This window comes from Populus trichocarpa, chromosome 19 (genome assembly GCF_000002775.5).
Source record: "Populus trichocarpa isolate Nisqually-1 chromosome 19, P.trichocarpa_v4.1, whole genome shotgun sequence".
Taxonomy (NCBI): Eukaryota; Viridiplantae; Streptophyta; class Magnoliopsida; order Malpighiales; family Salicaceae; genus Populus; species Populus trichocarpa.
Window position 1 is genome coordinate 32,749 of NC_037303.2, and position 18,585 is coordinate 51,333.

General features: G+C 30.7%; 1 protein-coding gene across 7 annotated transcripts in view; it reads right to left on the reverse strand.

Annotated features, from left to right (window-relative positions):
* The window catches only part of LOC7484089 (disease resistance protein RPV1), a 51,962-nt gene that overhangs the window by 27,326 nt on the left and 6,051 nt on the right, over positions 1–18,585 (reverse strand). The window contains exons 3-6 of one of the 7 annotated variants that reach the window (XM_052449320.1): positions 18,012–18,275; positions 16,969–17,904; positions 16,818–16,860; positions 6,648–6,956 (exon numbers count right to left, since the gene is read on the reverse strand). In XM_052449320.1, coding sequence (XP_052305280.1) covers positions 6,648–6,956; positions 16,818–16,860; positions 16,969–17,904; positions 18,012–18,275 — 1,552 coding nt within the window. Of the gene's footprint in view, positions 1–6,051; positions 6,957–15,578; positions 16,861–16,968; positions 17,905–18,011; positions 18,276–18,585 lie in introns of those variants that run through there. The other 6 variants (XM_052449318.1, XM_052449317.1, XM_052449316.1 and 3 more) reach the window with 6 other exon arrangements.

An 18,585-nucleotide genomic window follows, 5' to 3' on the forward strand; every position in this document is an offset into this window, starting at 1 on the left:
CACTACCTCACTCTGTCTTTTCTTATTTACGGTCCAAGCTTCATGTAGAACTCATCTTCAGTTTGAGAGGATGTATTATGAAACGTGTTATATTATAGGAAATATTGTAATTGTCCTATATAGATGACCAACATGTAATATGTTCCACATTATTATATGTTGGTCATCTATACACGGTGAGATTCAAACTCTTAATTATTTTATCATTAAGGTTTTGATATTATATTAAAAAACCATCTCAATTTAAAGTTTCGTGAAGTTAGAATTGTTATAGAAACTATCCCACAGCAAATAATAACAAGAATTTAAAATAACATGGACTTAGTATTTCTACACCTCCTTTACTATTCTACAAAAAAAAATAAAAAATAGTAATCTATTTTAAATTATGATATATAGTTGAGTTTATAAATTATGTTGTTATAATTTATAAATTATGATATATAGTTGAGTTTCAATTTCATTCAAAAAAAGGTAAGTTTTATGTTAAGTAATCTATTTTCAACTTTATATATTACCTTTATATTTCTTTATTCAACATGGACTTGGTATTTCTACACCTCCCTTCACTATTCTTAAAAAAAAAATAGAAAAACACCCCCACTGCTTACAACCTATTAAATTCGATATAATTAAAAATGACTTCCAGTTGCATCGAATCAAGTTAATGTATATGGTCTTTAATTAATATATTTATTGTAGTTGAGCCCATTAGTGTTGCAGTAATCTCGTGTCCATATGCAATTATTTCATGCCAAAGATCAATTATTATTAAGAAATATTAAAAAATTATATTAAGCAACATGTATACTAATGGGGTCAACTACAATAAAACATCTTAATTAAAGACCATATGGATCAACTTGCTCAAATGCAATAGGATTTTATTTTTCCATGTCGGTTGATAGAAAGTTATTTCGCAATTTTTTATAATAACCCTACTTGTCTGAAACTCATGCCATAATCATATTGACAAAACAGATTATCCAGGAAACTCATCCTTCCCACCTAGCCTGCTATGGAAAGGATTAACCCCACCAAAAGTTGATATGTTCATATGGTTCAAGGGAAAGTTAATACAAAGGAATTTTTCGCTCAAAGGAACATAATTCCGTTAGAGGAAGCTCATCGTCCCTTTTGTGAAGTAAACAATGAATCAGTACCCCATCTTTTCCTTCACTACTCCTATGTATGGAAATGTTGGTGCAGATTTATTAAATGGTTGGATTTTCAGTGGTGTATCCCGAGTACTAATGCAGACCTACTTCTTGATTAGAATTATTTGTTTAAAGGCAGATTCCAATGCAAAGCCCTTTTAAGTTTGGCTTTTGGTGTGTTATGGGGTATTTGGTTAGTTAGAAACAAGAGGGTGTTCTTGGGAGATTCTTGTGAATATTGTGATACTGTCTTTGAGCTAGTTCTTCATTGCTTGACAGTACTTTAGCTGAAAAGGATTTTTACTTAGGGAGAATATTAGAGAATAATATAAATTATATCCTAAAATCTTATTTAATAACTTAAATTAATGTGTTGAGATGGTTCTTTAACATTACATACTTCAAATGTAAGCTTGCTGAATCATAAAGTAATTGATAAGTTGAAATTAAGTGCTCAACATCAAATTCAATTAAAATAGGGCGTGGAGATAAAGTAAGCATGACAAAGTTGATGCCGATGCTGCTAGTGCAATTTAATGTTATTTTACACTCTTTTGACTTACCATGGACAAGTATGTTTTTGTTATCAAATATGATGTTGAATTTTATCTAAAGAACTTAAATCTTGTAATGAATGATTCGTTATCAACTTTATATGTTATTTTTTTATTCAATATAAAATTAGTAGTTTTAACACCTCCTTTACTATTCTAAAGAAAAAAACTCCCCGTGCTTACAACCTATTACATATGATGCAATAAAAAATGACTTCGAATGCATATGATCAAGTTGATACACATGGTCTTTAATTAAGATATATGTTTCATAGTAGTTTACCCCATTAGTCTGCTGTAATCTCGCCAAACAGTTCCATAGGAGCTTGCATTCGCTCCCCTGTTTGATGCAAGAAATAGTTGGATCAATTCTAATTAAGATACCTTAAAATATTTATATTACTGAGGCAAACTACAATTAAAAAAATCTCCTAAGAAACATCTTAATTAAAGACCATATATATCAACTTGCTCAGATGCAATTGTAAGTTATTTATCCAGATGAGTTGGTGGAAAGTTATTTTCACAATGTTTTAATAGCTCCATTAGTCATTCAAGATTAAGGTGTGATCAGTGCCTCTTGCATCAGTTACGCTCTGGTGTAAAGCATCGTTATGTCCACCAGGGATTTTCTCAAGCATTTGCTGTGCACAAATTGAAAGGTTAATAAAGCTGACGGAAACCACTCATCGGATCAATCCTTTACTCTTCAACAAGAAATGAAACATTAAATTTTGCTTATCAAGAGTGACGTAGAATATATAAATAAAAAAGAAGCTATCAATAACCTTTATTTGAAAAGTTTATGACTAAATTACTAAGATAAAATACAAACTAAACAACTCTATTTATATTAATATCAAATCTTCAAGGAAAAGAATCATAATAAATAATTATATTTATTACAGATATTCTTGATTAAATTGAAAAAAATAAAATTCACCATACTGCTTGACATTCTCACTCGAGCGGGTATGACTTCTTGTAAACCGGTTGATACTCCTATCTCTACCTCTAAAGTCACCATACTGCTGGATCCTCTGTTTTTTGACCCTACACGGTTTCGTCAAATTATGAGTGCCCTCCAATATCTCACCTTTATGAGACCAGATATCTGTTTTGCTGTTAACAGAGTCTGTCAGATTTTGCATGCTCCTACAGATTCTCATTGGGGTGCTGTTAAACACATTCTGCGTTATCTACGTGGTACGACCACCTATGGTTTACATATCACTCGCAGTTCCTCCTTTGCTCTTCATGGTTTTACAAATGCAGATTGGGCAGGTAGTACTGATGATCGCAAGTCCACAGGTAGTTATCTCATCTTCTTTGGTCAGACTCCTATCTCTTGGAAATCTAGCAAGCAACGAATAGTTGCTCGCTCCTCCACCGAGGCTGAGTATAAAGCCTTGGCTGATGGCACTGCTGAGGTTATCTGGCTTCAGTATCTATTGCGAGATCTGCAGATTCTCTCTACTTCTGCTCCTACCCTTTGGTGTGATAATCTAGACACTACTTACTTATTTGCAAATCATATCTTTCATGCTCGCACTAAACACGTTGAGGTTGATTATCATTTTGTACGAGACAGGGTTGCGAATAAAGAGATTCAGATTCGTTTTATCCCCTCTCACGATCAACTTGCTGATGTTTTTACTAAGCCGCTTCCTACTGCTCCATTTACTGCTTTTTGGTTCAAGCTTCAGGTTGATTCTCCACCCTCAGCTTGAGGGGGCGTATTAATGTACTATATAGGAAATATGGTAGTCATACTCTTGTATTGCAACCTCACCATTACTATTGTATATTGCCCTACACATATATATAGAAAGGGTTGGCTAACCATTAGGTTAAGCCTCCCAATTATTCTCAACTATTAGATTTGTAGATAGAAATATGTGCAAAAAATTTCTCAAAAAACTTGAGTACATTAGAAATATCAACCCACCCCTCAAAGCAACAAAGACCTTCCAAATGCATTTGATCAAGCTGATATATATGGTCTTTAATTAAAAAACACTGCCCGTTAGTATTTTATTGGAAGCAGCCGATCAATGAGTTCTAATTTTTACAACAACTAGCCTGTCCTTGCCGTGGTTCACTGGTTACTATCATATTTAATAACAAGATAAGGATGTTATTGTTATTAAATAAAATATAATAATTGAGTTTGAATTTCATTAAAAAACAAAACACTCCCCTTACTTGCAAGCTATTAGATTTGATACAATTAAAAATAATTAACTTACAATTGCATTTTGATCAAGTTGATATACATAGTCTTTAATTAAGATGTTTTATTTTAATTAAAATGTACCTATATGACATTTTTTCATTCCAAAGATCAATTATAATAAAGAAATATTAAAAATTATGTAAATTAGTAGGGCCAATTACAATTAGAAAAATCTTAAACTTGCATACTGATGGGGTCAACTACAATAAAACATCTTAATTAATGACCATATATATTAATCAACTTGCTCAAATGCAATTGGATATTATTTTCACACACGGCCGGTTGGTAGAAGGTTATTTTCACAATTTTTTTTATAGCCCTACTAGTCTGATGATTTTGTGGGGAATTTCAAAGTCAAGAAAGCAAGACGCAAGTTGTGCACGGTGTCCACATGTGGCGAACAGTGCCAATTGCGCTCTGTTGAATGGGGTTGTCGTCCATCAATATATAAGTTTTCTGATAGAATAATTCCAAGAATATAAAAGAATGAGAATAGACTACCAATCACAAGGTTTAATCTTGAATGGAACCTGGACTCAACTACCTAAAATGGCGCCAGGAATTTTATCACGAGGATATATACAGCAACTCTCTTGTCTTGTGTCTTTGTCTAAGCTTTTTTGTTGAGAACTTTTCTCACGATCACATGCCTGCCCTCGGCACTAATGAGTATCCGTGTAATGTGATAAGTTGTTTTTTAAAAGTAGTTGTTAATTAAAAATATATTCAAATAATAATTCTTATATTTTTTTTAATAATTAATATTAACATATTACAAAAAAAACTTGTTTTTTTATGCTCCAGTTCCCATCCCCAAACCTTGTTTTGTTTTGTATTGCTTTGTTAATTGTTATATGGGGTGGCATCACATGGGCCTCAACGTGGGTGCAAATAAATCTAGTCAAAATATTGTTTTGGGTTAAATTATGCTGACATGTGAAACTTACTGATATAATCTTTTAAAAAAATTAAAAAGTTTAATCTTGAATTAATTTAATAATGAAGAACGAAATCGGTAAAAAACAACATTTTATTAAAAAAACAAAATGAATTTAAGTCAATCAAGCAAACTCAAAATAAAAATCATGTACGTCATTAGATGATTTAATTTTTCAATTATGATTAATAAATGAATGATGATTTTGTGTTTTTTTTAATATATATTCAAATCAAGAACTTGCAGTAAAATAAAGGAAATAATTATCAGCAAAAGGAAATTGTAAACTGTAGTAAATAATTTTCATTGTAAATCCTATGTTTTTTTTTATTAACATGGGTGTCTGAATCAGGATGCGCGCACCTCGATTAATCCTACGGGTCCTGAAGTTGACGACCATGTAAGCCTCCAGTGACTATCATATGAGCACCCATAAGGCTCAAACATGAAATTATAGAAAAAACAAATCTTTTAATTCTAAACTATTACTACTAGATCATCTTCTAGATGGTTCTAAAACCTATGTTTTGATGAGCAAGGAGAGTGTAATATTGTATGAATTTACCAATTGAGTTTCGCTACATGATTGGCGTGTTTTCCAACTCTTTAGAATTTTCAGATGAGATTATAGTTTTATTTACAAGAATAAAAAAAATAAACGATTAAATTGGATTTTTCTAAAACCATCGTCTTCACTTACATGTATGTACCAACGGATTGTGCTTTGTAACTCATTTCAACAATGTTAAGTCGTAAGAACTATGATGAATTTTTATTAAAAATTATATTGAGGATAATATAAGTGAGCGTATTTTATGGTAACGGTGTATGGAATTTCAATCCATCTCAAGCTTCAACGCAGTGTAACGTTTACACTGCTTATTATTCCTCAAAAAAAACTTTTATATATACTGTTCTGTAATGAAATTTTATTAGTTATTTAATGTGATTCATTTTATAAAAAATATGTTTTTATTATTTTTAATAAATCATAAATTTATTTATTTTTCCCTTTGTATACATTTATTTTTATAAAATAAATTCCATGAAACAACTAATTATACGGTATTATTTTCAATGAATATGACATAAGACAGATTTGATAGTTTTCTTTAGGACCATTGAAAGCTTTTGTAAGAGGCGCATGGTAGTTCATATTAGCCCTTTTTAGACGAAAATGCTTTTAATTTGTCACGATTTGCTTTGTCTTAAAGAGAAAGGTAACAAATTTAATACAACTGTAGAATTGTACGTAGTATCCTTTCCTACAAATGCAAAGCAAAGCAAAGCAAAGACATTTCCACAACTCATCAATGTGGTCAGACACTCTTCCACTGCTCATTAGTAGAAGCTGTTGCTGATATGTATCATGTTCCTTCTTGACTGGCAATGTCACGATCCCTTTCTGATTCTTCAATCGAATTATCACAAAATTTGTGTCACTCATTTATCAGTCTGAAATGCCAAGAAAACAATACCACAGATCCAGCACCCTGTGATCCAAAAACATGGAAAAAAAAACATATTCTATGTTTTATGCTATCCAAATTTACTGCAACTGGTGATTTTCCATTTTTGCAACTCTCTTATCAAACTACTTTCCAACCGCTGATCATCAGAGCCTAGATCATGAATATCAATTTCCTGATCTGAATCTGCTTTATTCTTTTCCATTATCAAATGTACCCCACATTTTTCTACCCCACATTTTCGAACATCATATAAGCTTAATTTGACATTCACTTCCAATTCCTCTACACCTTGCAGCGATTCCTCTAACCCAATCAACGGTATACGCTGTATCCAAGAATGCTTCGTGATAGTTCTGTCAAACGTAACTGCTGCCATCGTCTCAAACAATTCAATACCATTGCTCTTATTTTTGAAAGTAGCAACACACATATCAAACTGGAGAAATGGTGTTTCTGGAATTGCTTTACTGGTGGAGGCCGAGACAACCCAAAAAAGAAGCGCTTGGAGTTTATTACCATCTGGAACTGAAACTGAGGGTAAATGAAATGATAATGCAGATCCTTCTCCGCGATGGCTAAACCATTCTGGTATCTCACCTCTTATAAGAGTCAGTTCGTGTGTTTTTTTGTAAAAATCTAGGATTTCCTAGCCAGAGTTTTACTCGTTTATTTGAGTCTATTTTGAGTCTATAAAATATATTTTCCGGGAGATGAGGTTTCTTGAATTAAAAAAAAAAAAGGTATGTTCTTGATATATAATTGAGTTTGAATTTCGTTCAAAAAAACGTAAGTTTTATGTCAAGTGATCTATTTTCAACTTTACATATTACCTTTATATTTCTTTATTCAACATGGACTTGGTATTTCTACATCTCCTTTACTATTCTACAAAAAATAAAAAAAATAAAAAAAAATAAAATATATATATATATATATATAGAAAATGACTTCCAGTTGCATCGAATCAAGTTAATGTATATGGTCTTAATTAATATATTTATTGTAGTTGAACTCATTAGTGTTGCAGTAATCTCGTGTCTATATGCAATTATTTCATGCCAAAGATCAATTATTATTATTAAGAAATATTAAAAAATTATATTAGTGGGGCCAATTAAAATTAAAAAATTTCTTAAGCAAAATGTATACTAATGGGGTCAACTACAATAAAAAAATCTTAATTAAAGACCATATGTATCAACTTGCTCAAATGCAATAGGATTTTATTTTTCCATGTTGGTTGATAGAAAGTTATTTCGCAATTTTTATAATAACCCTACTTGTCTGAAACTCATGCCATAATCATATTGACAAAACAGATTATCCAGGAAACTCATCCCTCCCACCTAGCCTGCTATGGAAAGGATTAACCCCACCACAAGTTGAGATGTTCATATGGTTCAAGGGAAAGTTAATACAAAGGAATTTTTCGCTCAAAGGAACATAATTCCGTTAGAGGAAGCTCACCGTCCCTTTTGTGAAGTAAACAATGAATCAGTACCCCATCTTTTACTCCACTGCTCCTATGTATGGAAATGTTGGTGCATATTTATTAAATGGTTGGATTTTCAGTGGTGTATACCGAGTACTATTGCAGACCTACTTCTTGATTGGAATTATTTGTTTAAAGGCAAATTCCAACGCAAAGCCATTTTAAGCTTGGCTTTTGGTGTATTTGTTTATGGGGTACTTGGTTAGCTAGAAACAAGTGGGTGTTCTTGGGAGATTCTTGTGAATATTGTGATACTGGCTTTTAGCTGGTTCTTCATCGCTTGATAGTCAGCTGAAAAGAGATTTTATTTGAGGAAGTTCTAAAAATTTTACTTGAGGGAGTTTTAAAAAATAATATAAATTATGTTTTAGAATGCCATTTAATAACTTAAATTATTACGTTGAAATAGTTCTTTAACATTACATACTTCAAATATAAGCGCTTGCTGAATCATGAAGTAATAAATAAGTTGAAATTAAGAGTTGAACATCAAATTCAATTAAAATAGGGTGTGGAGATAAAGTAAGCATGACAAAGTTGATGCCGATGCTGCTAGTGCAATTTAATGTTATTTTACACTCTTTTGACTTACCATGGACAAGTATTTTGTTATCAAATATGATGTTGAATTTTATCTAAAGAACTTAAATCTTGTAATGAATGATTCGTTATCAACTTTATATGTTATTTTTTTATTCAATATAAAATTAGTAGTTTTAACACCTCCTTTACTATTCTAAAGAAAAAAACTCCCCGTGCTTACAACCTATTACATATGATGCAATAAAAAATGACTTCGAATGCATATGATCAAGTTGATACACATGGTCTTTAATTAAGATATATGTTTCATAGTAGTTTACCCCATTAGTCTGCTGTAATCTCGCCAAACAGTTCCATAGGAGCTTGCATTCGCTCCCCTGTTTGATGCAAGAAATAGTTGGATCAATTCTAATTAAGATACCTTAAAATATTTATATTACTGAGGCAAACTACAATTAAAAAAATCTCCTAAGAAACATCTTAATTAAAGACCATATATATCAACTTGCTCAGATGCAATTGTAAGTTATTTATCCAGATGAGTTGGTGGAAAGTTATTTTCACAATGTTTTAATAGCTCCATTAGTCATTCAAGATTAAGGTGTGATCAGTGCCTCTTGCATCAGTTACGCTCTGGTGTAAAGCATCGTTATGTCCACCAGGGATTTTCTCAAGCATTTGCTGTGCACAAATTGAAAGGTTAATAAAGCTGACGGAAACCACTCATCGGATCAATCCTTTACTCTTCAACAAGAAATGAAACATTAAATTTTGCTTATCAAGAGTGACGTAGAATATATAAATAAAAAAGAAGCTATCAATAACCTTTATTTGAAAAGTTTATGACTAAATTACTAAGATAAAATACAAACTAAACAACTCTATTTATATTAATATCAAATCTTCAAGGAAAAGAATCATAATAAATAATTATATTTATTACAGATATTCTTGATTAAATTGAAAAAAATAAAATTACATTGTAAAATATTTGATTTTCTTAACTAAATAAAAAAAAACAGAAAAAATATCTTTTTAAACTAAATACAAATAAAAATATCTAAGGAAACAAATAATTAATATGTCGTAAAAATAATCTTGCATTAATGTTTTTGGGTTGAAGAGAACTCGTTTTTAAATTTAAATTATTTTTTATTTGATCCTATGTATGTCAAATCTATATTTATAATGACAGTAAACTTTTGATTAAAAACATAAACATAAACTAAATTAATAATTTTGATGTACACCCAACCTTCTAATTTATCAATAAAAATAGTATTGATAACATCATTAATATTATCGTTGTTTATGCTATTATTATCTGCATAAACTACCGCACTAGCAACCTTGGCCTCAACTTCGTCATGTTTAGAGATTTTTGTTTTTGTTTAAATAGAACTTTCCAAACTTTTTTTTTTAATTTGTTTGCATTCCATGAATATTGACTCTTTTCTATTTACAAGCAACTTTTTTTAAAAAAAAATCTTTTTATTGGTGGATAGACTTGACCCTTGAAGCAAACATTTTTTTTATATAGCAAACTATAACATATAGAATGAGGAATGATTCTATTCTTGATTCATTCACGTGACTGTTAGAAAAAAATATAAATTATATTTTAGAATTTTATCTAATAATTTAAGTTATTTGAATGAAATAGTTCTTTGACATGTTATTAGAGTTTTGATGACTAAGCGGTCATAAATTTGAATCTCACTATTTTTATTTATTTGATAAAAATTAAGAGCAAGATAATATGATTTTAAGTTATTGGGTTGAGATGGTTTTTTAACAATGTCAATGATAATTCCTTTTTCTATTTGACAAAGTTTGCTATAAAAAAAATTAAGTTGTTTTTTTGAATGAAACCTATCCACCAATAAAGGAAATAAAGAAAGTTGGTTGTAAAAAGGAAAGAGTCAATAATCATTGAATACAAACATAAAAACCTCTAATTTATCAGTAGAACATTACTGGAGACATCATCGAGTAATTATATTATTGTTATTGTTTATACTATCATATCAACATAGTCATCATAAAAATAAATATTATAAATTAATAGAGAATCTTAATACATTATAAACGAGATTACAAAAACCTTCATGATGCTTATCCTTATCAAAAGACTGCCTCCTCTGCTCTTGCATCCAAAACAAGTTTAGATGAATATGTTATTAGTCTCCACATGATCCCCTATGGTTATAACATTTGCCAACTAGTAAGTTTATTATGCAATCTGTCCACATAAAACCTTTATTTAAAAATTTTATAATCAAATTTTCATCTTTATAATAATTGGCTAAAATAAAAGCTAAATAACCTTCTTAATATACTAGCCTCAAGTATATCTTGAAGAGAAAAAAATCCTAACAAATAAATATAGAGTTATTTTGGGGATTCCTAATAAAATATAAAAAAATAAAATTATCAAATATAACATTTGATTTTGTGAACTAAATAAGAAAATAAAAATAAAAATACCATAACAATTTTTTTTCTAAACTAAATAGAAATAAAAATAACTAAGAAAACAAATAATTCTCTTCAGAATGCTCTTGCATCAAATAATATTCAAACTTACAATGATCATCGAGATTACACTGTTGTTAGATTTGTAGATAGAAATATGTGCAAAATTTTCCCAAAAAAGTTGAGACCATTAGAAATATCAACCTCTCAAAGCAACAAAGAACTTCCAAAATGCATTTGATCAAGTTGATATAGATGTTCTTTAATCAAGATGTTTTATTGTAGGTGACCCCGTCAGTATGGTCGGTAGAAAATTATTTTCACTATTTTTTTATAGCCCTACTAGTCTGATGATTTTGTGAGGAATTTCAAAGCCCAATTGCGCTCTGTTGAATAAGTTTTCTGATAGAGAACTTATATCACATAGAACAATTTCAAGAATATTAATGGTTTAATCTTGAATGGAACCTGGACTCAACTATCTAAAATGCCGCCAGGAATTTTATCAAGCGCTTTCCTTGCACAAATTATAAGGTTGATAAAGCTCTTGGAATCCGCTGACAAGATACACAAAATGAAATATTAACATTTTGCTAATCAATAATCAAAGCTTAAAATGATTATCGAGATTACACAAAATGAAATTGTGCCATAATTTTCACAAACAATCGTCAGTAAATTAGAAGCATCAATCACTCGATTCATTATTTATTTAAATTGAGTTATATAAAAATTGATAATTACCTTAAAATTGATATAATTTAAATGATCTAGTAAAAATCAATGTAGAAAAATAAAAATGAGGATTATTTCAACTTTAATTTTACTGAATGCTATTTTCATTTGCTATTTCTGCGTGATCACTGTAATCATGAAAATAAAAAACACTTATACGGTGGGTTTTATTTTTATTTAAATGGGTGTTTGAGAATATGATAATTGTTGTTTTTTTAAATATTTTTTTATTTAAAAATATATTAAAATAATATATTTTTTTATTTTTTGAAAATTATTTTTATATCAATATATTAAAATAATTTTAAAATATATAAAAATAATTTTAAGCAAAAATAAAATTTTATTTTTTTAAATACTTTAAAAAAAAAAAAAAAACGAATGAACTCTCTTGTTTTGTGTCCTTCAAACTTAAAGTGAAAACGAGGCAAAACTCTCCTGTATTGTCTTTGTCTAAGCTTTTTTGTTGAGCACTTTTCTCACGATCACATGCCTGCCCTCGGCACTAATGAATGAGTATCGTGTAATGTGATAAGTTATTTTTTTAAAAGTAGTTTTTAATTAAAAATATATTAAAATAATAATTTTTAGATTTTTTTAATAATTAATATTAACATATCAAAAAAACTTGTTTTGTTAATTGTATTGCTTTGTTAATTGTTATATTGGGTGGCATCACGTGGGTGCAAATAAATCTAGCCAAAATATTGTTTATGATTTTTCATTATTATTAAAATTTAGGTAGTTTAATGAAAATGTTGTGCATAAGCTTTATTAACAAAACTCAAGAAGTTTGTGACTTGAAAGAAATTTAAAATTTAAAATAATTATTAATAATTTTTATCATAACCCAAATTTTGAATCCTTTTATTTTTATTTTTTTATAGAAAAAATAATAAAAAATAAGTGACGATAAAAAAATGAATGAAATAAAAAAAAAAGAAAAAGAAAAAGAAAAAATGAATGAAATGAAAAAAAAATGAATAAAGAATAAATTGAAATTTAGGTCAAGACTATATAAATTGAAAGTTTGGGACTTAATTAAATTTTGGAGTAGTTTAATTAATCAAACCAATAGCTTAATTGAAGAATCGATAAGTTTGGGGAATTAATTGAACTTGGGATTACTTTAATTAATAAAATCAGGGGCTTAATTGAAAAAATACCAAAGTTTAGGGCTGATTCGGGTTAACATTGCAAGAAATTAATATCCGAGGACCATTGTATGAATGACGCTGAAATGAAGGGTTCCAATTATAATTTACCCAGGGGCTTGATTACAACATATCCTGACTTCATTGACCAAAATGTAAATTGCAATTCCCATCTCGAACACGGTGACGTTTCAAGATGCACTATTCATCTCATCTCACCAGGAAGAAAAAAGTGAAGAAAAAAAAAAAAACACAAAGGGACGCCAGCTGCCCACGCCCCCACGATCGCCATTACTCCAGCATTAGCAACGGTCGGTCGCCTCATTATTTGGAGGCGACCGCATGGCATTCTCTGGCTTTATAAAAGCCAGAGAAAGGACGAAAAACAGGGGGGAGCACCGAGCACAGGAAGACGAAGACGCAAACGGGGAGGAAAAACTGGTGAAAAACCAGAGGAAAGTGTGACCATTGTCTTAGCCATCTCCAGCACTGGAGAGAGAGACAGACAAACACAAGAAGGAGACTGAGCCAAAGGAACCCAGCCCAGGAATATCCAAAAAGCAGAGGAAACTAAAAAGTAGCAGCGTCGGCTTCCCCTTTCTTCAGCACCAGCCTCAATCCAGAAACCTACCCAGAAAGATGAGCTAAAAAAGAGAGAAAGAAGTGCACAGGTGACAGGAGGACAACACAGGAGCATACAAAGAACCGAAGCAGAGCTTTGGCCAGTCATCCATCACGTCTCCGTCTCCTAAATCAGAGAGAAAGCCAGGCGAACAAACACAGAGAAAAGCCAGCAAACAGAAAGAAAACGCAAGTCGAAAACGCAGAAACCAAAACGGAATTGTCATCGTCTTCGTCCAGGTGAGTTCACTTGCTTTCTTGTCGATCTGCAAATGAGAATTGATACTGTGCTAAGGTAATTTAATTACCTTTGCACTTCTCATGCACCGTGAAAAAAATTCACGCGTGCTTCTCATCTCAGCCAGCCCGGTCAATGGCTTGGACAAGTAATCAGGCCTCAATAGATCAAGTCCAGTCTATACAAGTTGAGTCAAACCCACAAAAAAGGAAAAAAAGCTGAGATTGAGAAGTTAAATATGTGTCTGGCAAGACACAACCTTATATCTTATCTTTTTATTTTTTTTATTGTGATATTTAGTAAAATAGTCATTTTTAGATATAAGAAAATTTTCAAAAATTCATAAACCTTTTTAAATTTATTTGTAAGTTACTCACATTTGTTTTAAGTATTTTATTATATAATGAATATGTAAATTTTTATTGTGAAATGCAAATCTAGTATACAATATTCTTTTAGAAAAAAATATGCATGCATTGATTGAAAATCATTTTACTGGTTATTTACTGATGTCAGAGTCTGAAATACTGTATGTTTTTTTTACTATATAATATTTACTAATGCTAGAGTTGGAAGTATCCGTTATTAAATATTCAATGACGCTAGAGTCAGTAATATTACAAGCAAACCTTATAGTATAAACCAATAAAATTTTAACAATTTAAAACAAATACAGTAATTCAGCCTACCTCAAGTAGGATGTTTAAGGATTGATAACATCTTTTTTTTTTTACATAATTAGTTCGATATCATAGATTTTTTATTGATTAATTATAGTTTCTAGTAACTATAATATTAATAACGATTCTTTAATAATATATTTTTATATAAAAAATAAGATTTTCAAAATATATTCTGTTTATTTTCATTAATTATTTTTAAGACGTCGTAATATCGTGATACAATTAATATTGACATATTTAAAAAAACTTGTTTTTATACTCCAGTTCCCATCCCCACTTCTCCTGTTCTCTTTTCTTCGGTCACCAAACCGTGTTTTGTTTAACTGTTATATTGGGTAGCATCACGTGGGTGCAAATAAATCTACTCAAAATATTGTTTATGATTTATTATTATTATTATTATTATTATTATTAAAATTTAGTTAGTTTAATGAAAATGATGTGCATAAGCTTTATTAACAAAACTCAAGAAGTTTGTGACTTGAAAGAAGTTTAAAATTAAAAATAATTTTAATAATGAATTAAATTATATTTTTATGTAATATTGAAATAGAAAAATATTTGATATACTTGGGTTAAATTAGGCTGATTGTGAAACTCACAAATATAATCTTTAAAAAAATTAAAAAATTTAATTCTAAATTAACTTAATAATAAAAAATAAAATTGATAAAAAACAACATTTATTTAAAAAAATAAAATGAATTTTAGTTAATTAATAAGCAAACTCATGACAATGATTTAGTTTTTCAATTATGATTAATAAATGAATGATTGTTTTGTGTTTTTTTTTAATATATATTCAAATCAAGAACTTACATGTATGTACCAATGGATTGGGCTTTATAACTCATTTCAACAATGTTAAGTCGTAAAAACTATGATGAATTTTTATTAAAAATTATATTGAGGATAATATAAGTGCGCGTATTTTATGGTAACGGTGTCTGAAATTTCAATCCATCTCAAGCTTCAACGCAGTGTAACGTTTACACTGCTTATTATTCCTCCAAAAAACTTTTATATATAGTGTTCTGTAATGAAATTTTATTAGTTATTTAATGTGATTTATTTTTTAAAAAATATATTTTTATTATTTTTAATAAATCATAAATTTATTTATTTTTCTCTTAATTTGTATACATTTATTTTTATAAAATAAATTCCATGAAACAACTAATACGGTATTATTTTCAATGAATATGACATAAGACAGATTGAAAGCTTTTGTAAGAGGAGCATGGTAGTTCATATAAATAAGACCTTTCTAGACGAAAATGCTTTTAATTTGTCACGATTTGCTTTGTCTTAAAGAGAAAGGTAACAAATTTAATACAACTGTAGAATTGTACGTAGTATCCTTTCCTACAAATGCAAAGCAAAGCAAAGCAAAGACATTTCCACAACTCATCAATGTGGTCAGACACTCTTCCACTGCTCATTAGTAGAAGCTGTTGCTGATATGTCTCATGTTCCTTCTTGACTGGCAATGTCACGATCCCTTTCTGATTCTTCAATCGAATGATCTGGCTTATCTTACGTATCTTATCCATCACAAAATAATGTGAATAATTTCACTGATGTATTGAAATTTTATTAACTTGGTTCATAGTGATGGTGGACTAGGTTTAGCTTTCCCTTCATTCGTCTACATGGAAGAGACCGACTTGAATCACGATCCGAAGCAAGCACAGAAACTATTAATAAATTAATGGTGATAAATAAATATACAGTTCCATTGTCCTCATTGAAATAGACTTTGCAAGTTTGTGTCACTCATTTATCAGTCTGAAATGCCAAGAAAACAATACCGCAGATCCAGCACCCTGTGATCCAAAAACATGGAAAAAAAAAAAACAAAAAAAAACATATTCTATGTTTTATGCTATCCAAATTTACTGCAACTGGTGATTTTCCATTTTTGCAACTCTCTTATCAAACTACTTTCCAACGGCTGATCATCAGAGCCTGGAGCATGAATATCAATCTCCTGATCTGAATCTGCTTTATTCTTTTCCATTATCAAATGTACCCCGCATTTTTCTACCCAACATTTTCGAACATCATAGAAGCTTATTTTGACATTCAGTTCCAATTCCTCTACACCTTGCAGCGATTCCTCTGACCCGATCAACGGTATACGCTGTAATTTTCGAACATCATATACGCTTATTTTGACATTCACTTCCAATTCCTCTACACCTTGCAGCGATTCCTCTAACCCAATCAACGGTATACGCTGTATCCAAGACTGCTTCGTGATAGTTCTGTCAAACGTAACTGCCGCCATCGTCTCAAACAATTCAATACCATTACTCTTATTTTTGAAAGTAGCAACACACTTATCAAACCGAGGAAGTGATGTTGCTAGAGTGGCTTCATTGGTGGAGGCCGAGACAACCCAAAAAAGGAGCGCTTGGAGTTTATTACCATCTGGAACTGGAACTGACACTGAGGGTAAAATAAATGATAATGCAGATCCTTCTCCACGATGGCTGAACCATTCTGGTATCTCACCACCAGCAAGGCAAATGTCATAATGTTTACCTTTGCATAATCCCTGTTGGTTTCAAGGAAAGTAATTAAAACTTGAGTCCGAAACAATACCATATTTACATGCTAAATGTTTGTATTCAAGTAAGTGAAGAGACAGAGAAAGAGAGACAACCTGAATAAGACTCATCTTATAGTTTTCAGATAAATTGCTGCAGCCATTTAAGTTCAAAATGGACCAGTTATTGCCCGCGCATTCCATGCCCTGAATCTCTATTAAATTTCGGCACCCTTTTACATTCAGTAATGGTAGTCTTTCGTGCTGAAGTGGTGCACTTACTCTTTCAATGGATGTGCAGTCATTGATAGACAAGAATAGGACACTTGATGGAAGCTCTGGGATTGATAGCAGATTCGAACATTTCTCAACCCTCAAACATTGAAGCTTAGGAAGGAGGCTAATGCCAGAAGGCAGATTGAAGAATTTGTTTCCAGACAAATCCAAATCTTCAAGAAAGGACAAACTCCCAAGATCAATGGAACTTGTAGCTTCAGACAAACCAGCATAACTTAGATTTAGTTCTTTCAATGAGCTGAAACTATTGAAAAAAGCTGGTAGCATAGCGTTGGAGCTAGAACAGTTTCGTGGTGAAAGCCACAAAGAAAATCTTGAAAACCGAGATTTAGAAGGTAGATCAGGTGAGTAGAAAACTTTGTTGTATCCACCAAATGATAACTTTGTCAGCTTCTTCAAATATCTAGCTGAAGTAGGAAGTTGCTTAATCGCAGTACCCTTTGTAAACAATTCTGTTAAGGATTCTATGTCACCCAAACTCTCTGGCAATTTCTCAAGTTGTCTGCACTGAGTAACGTTCAGAGTTTGAAGAGATTTTAAGTTACCCATGCTTTCTGGAAGAGTCTTTAGGCTGTCACAGTAATGCAAGTTCAACAAAACAAGGCTCTTCAAATTTCCAATAGATTGATGTACCTTAACCAAACTCGTGCATCCAGTAAGTATTAGTCTCTCCAAACAAGAGAGTTCTCGAAAGTTCGGCGTTTCATCAAGGTACTTGGAATAGCTGAGATTGAGGATTTTCAGCTTGTTAAGAATCTGTCAAAGCAATGAGAAAATAAGAGAAAAATAGCTATGTAAAAAAATGTAACTCTAAATTAAATTTAATTAGAGAGAATTTTGAGTGCCTAATGCATATATTTTACCTTAGTCCCCTTCCAAAGTTTTCGTACGTTACTTTCTTGCATATCAAGTATAACAAGGTCGTTTAAGTGAAAATCAGACGGCAAAGATTTCAAAGGGCATCCAAACCAACAAAGCCATATCAACTCTTTGGGGAGAAGACTGTAGCTTCCCACAAGATTTGCTCCTTTGATTTGGAGTAATTTTAAACGTCTCATTTTTGTAAACGATTTTGTGCTAAAAGATTCTTGCACATCTAGTGCCAGACCCTCCACAGCATCTGTTCCCTGAAAATAGCCAATAAAGGATTAAAATATCATGACAATAATCATGCATATTCTTTGGATGAGAATGTTGATACCAATTTCAGGTAAGAACCCAGGACCACCTAGCATTTCTGTTATGTATTCTTTTTTTTTAAAAAAAAAAGAAAGAAAAAACAATCGAGATATTTATTAATGAACCAATTTACAAGGTAAGCTGGAATTCACTAACAATAAGGGAGTTAGAAAGAAGATGAGCATTATTAACAAGCTCAATAAGCAATAACACTTCAGTTATTATACCTTGATAAAATGCCTAAAAACCTCTAATTAA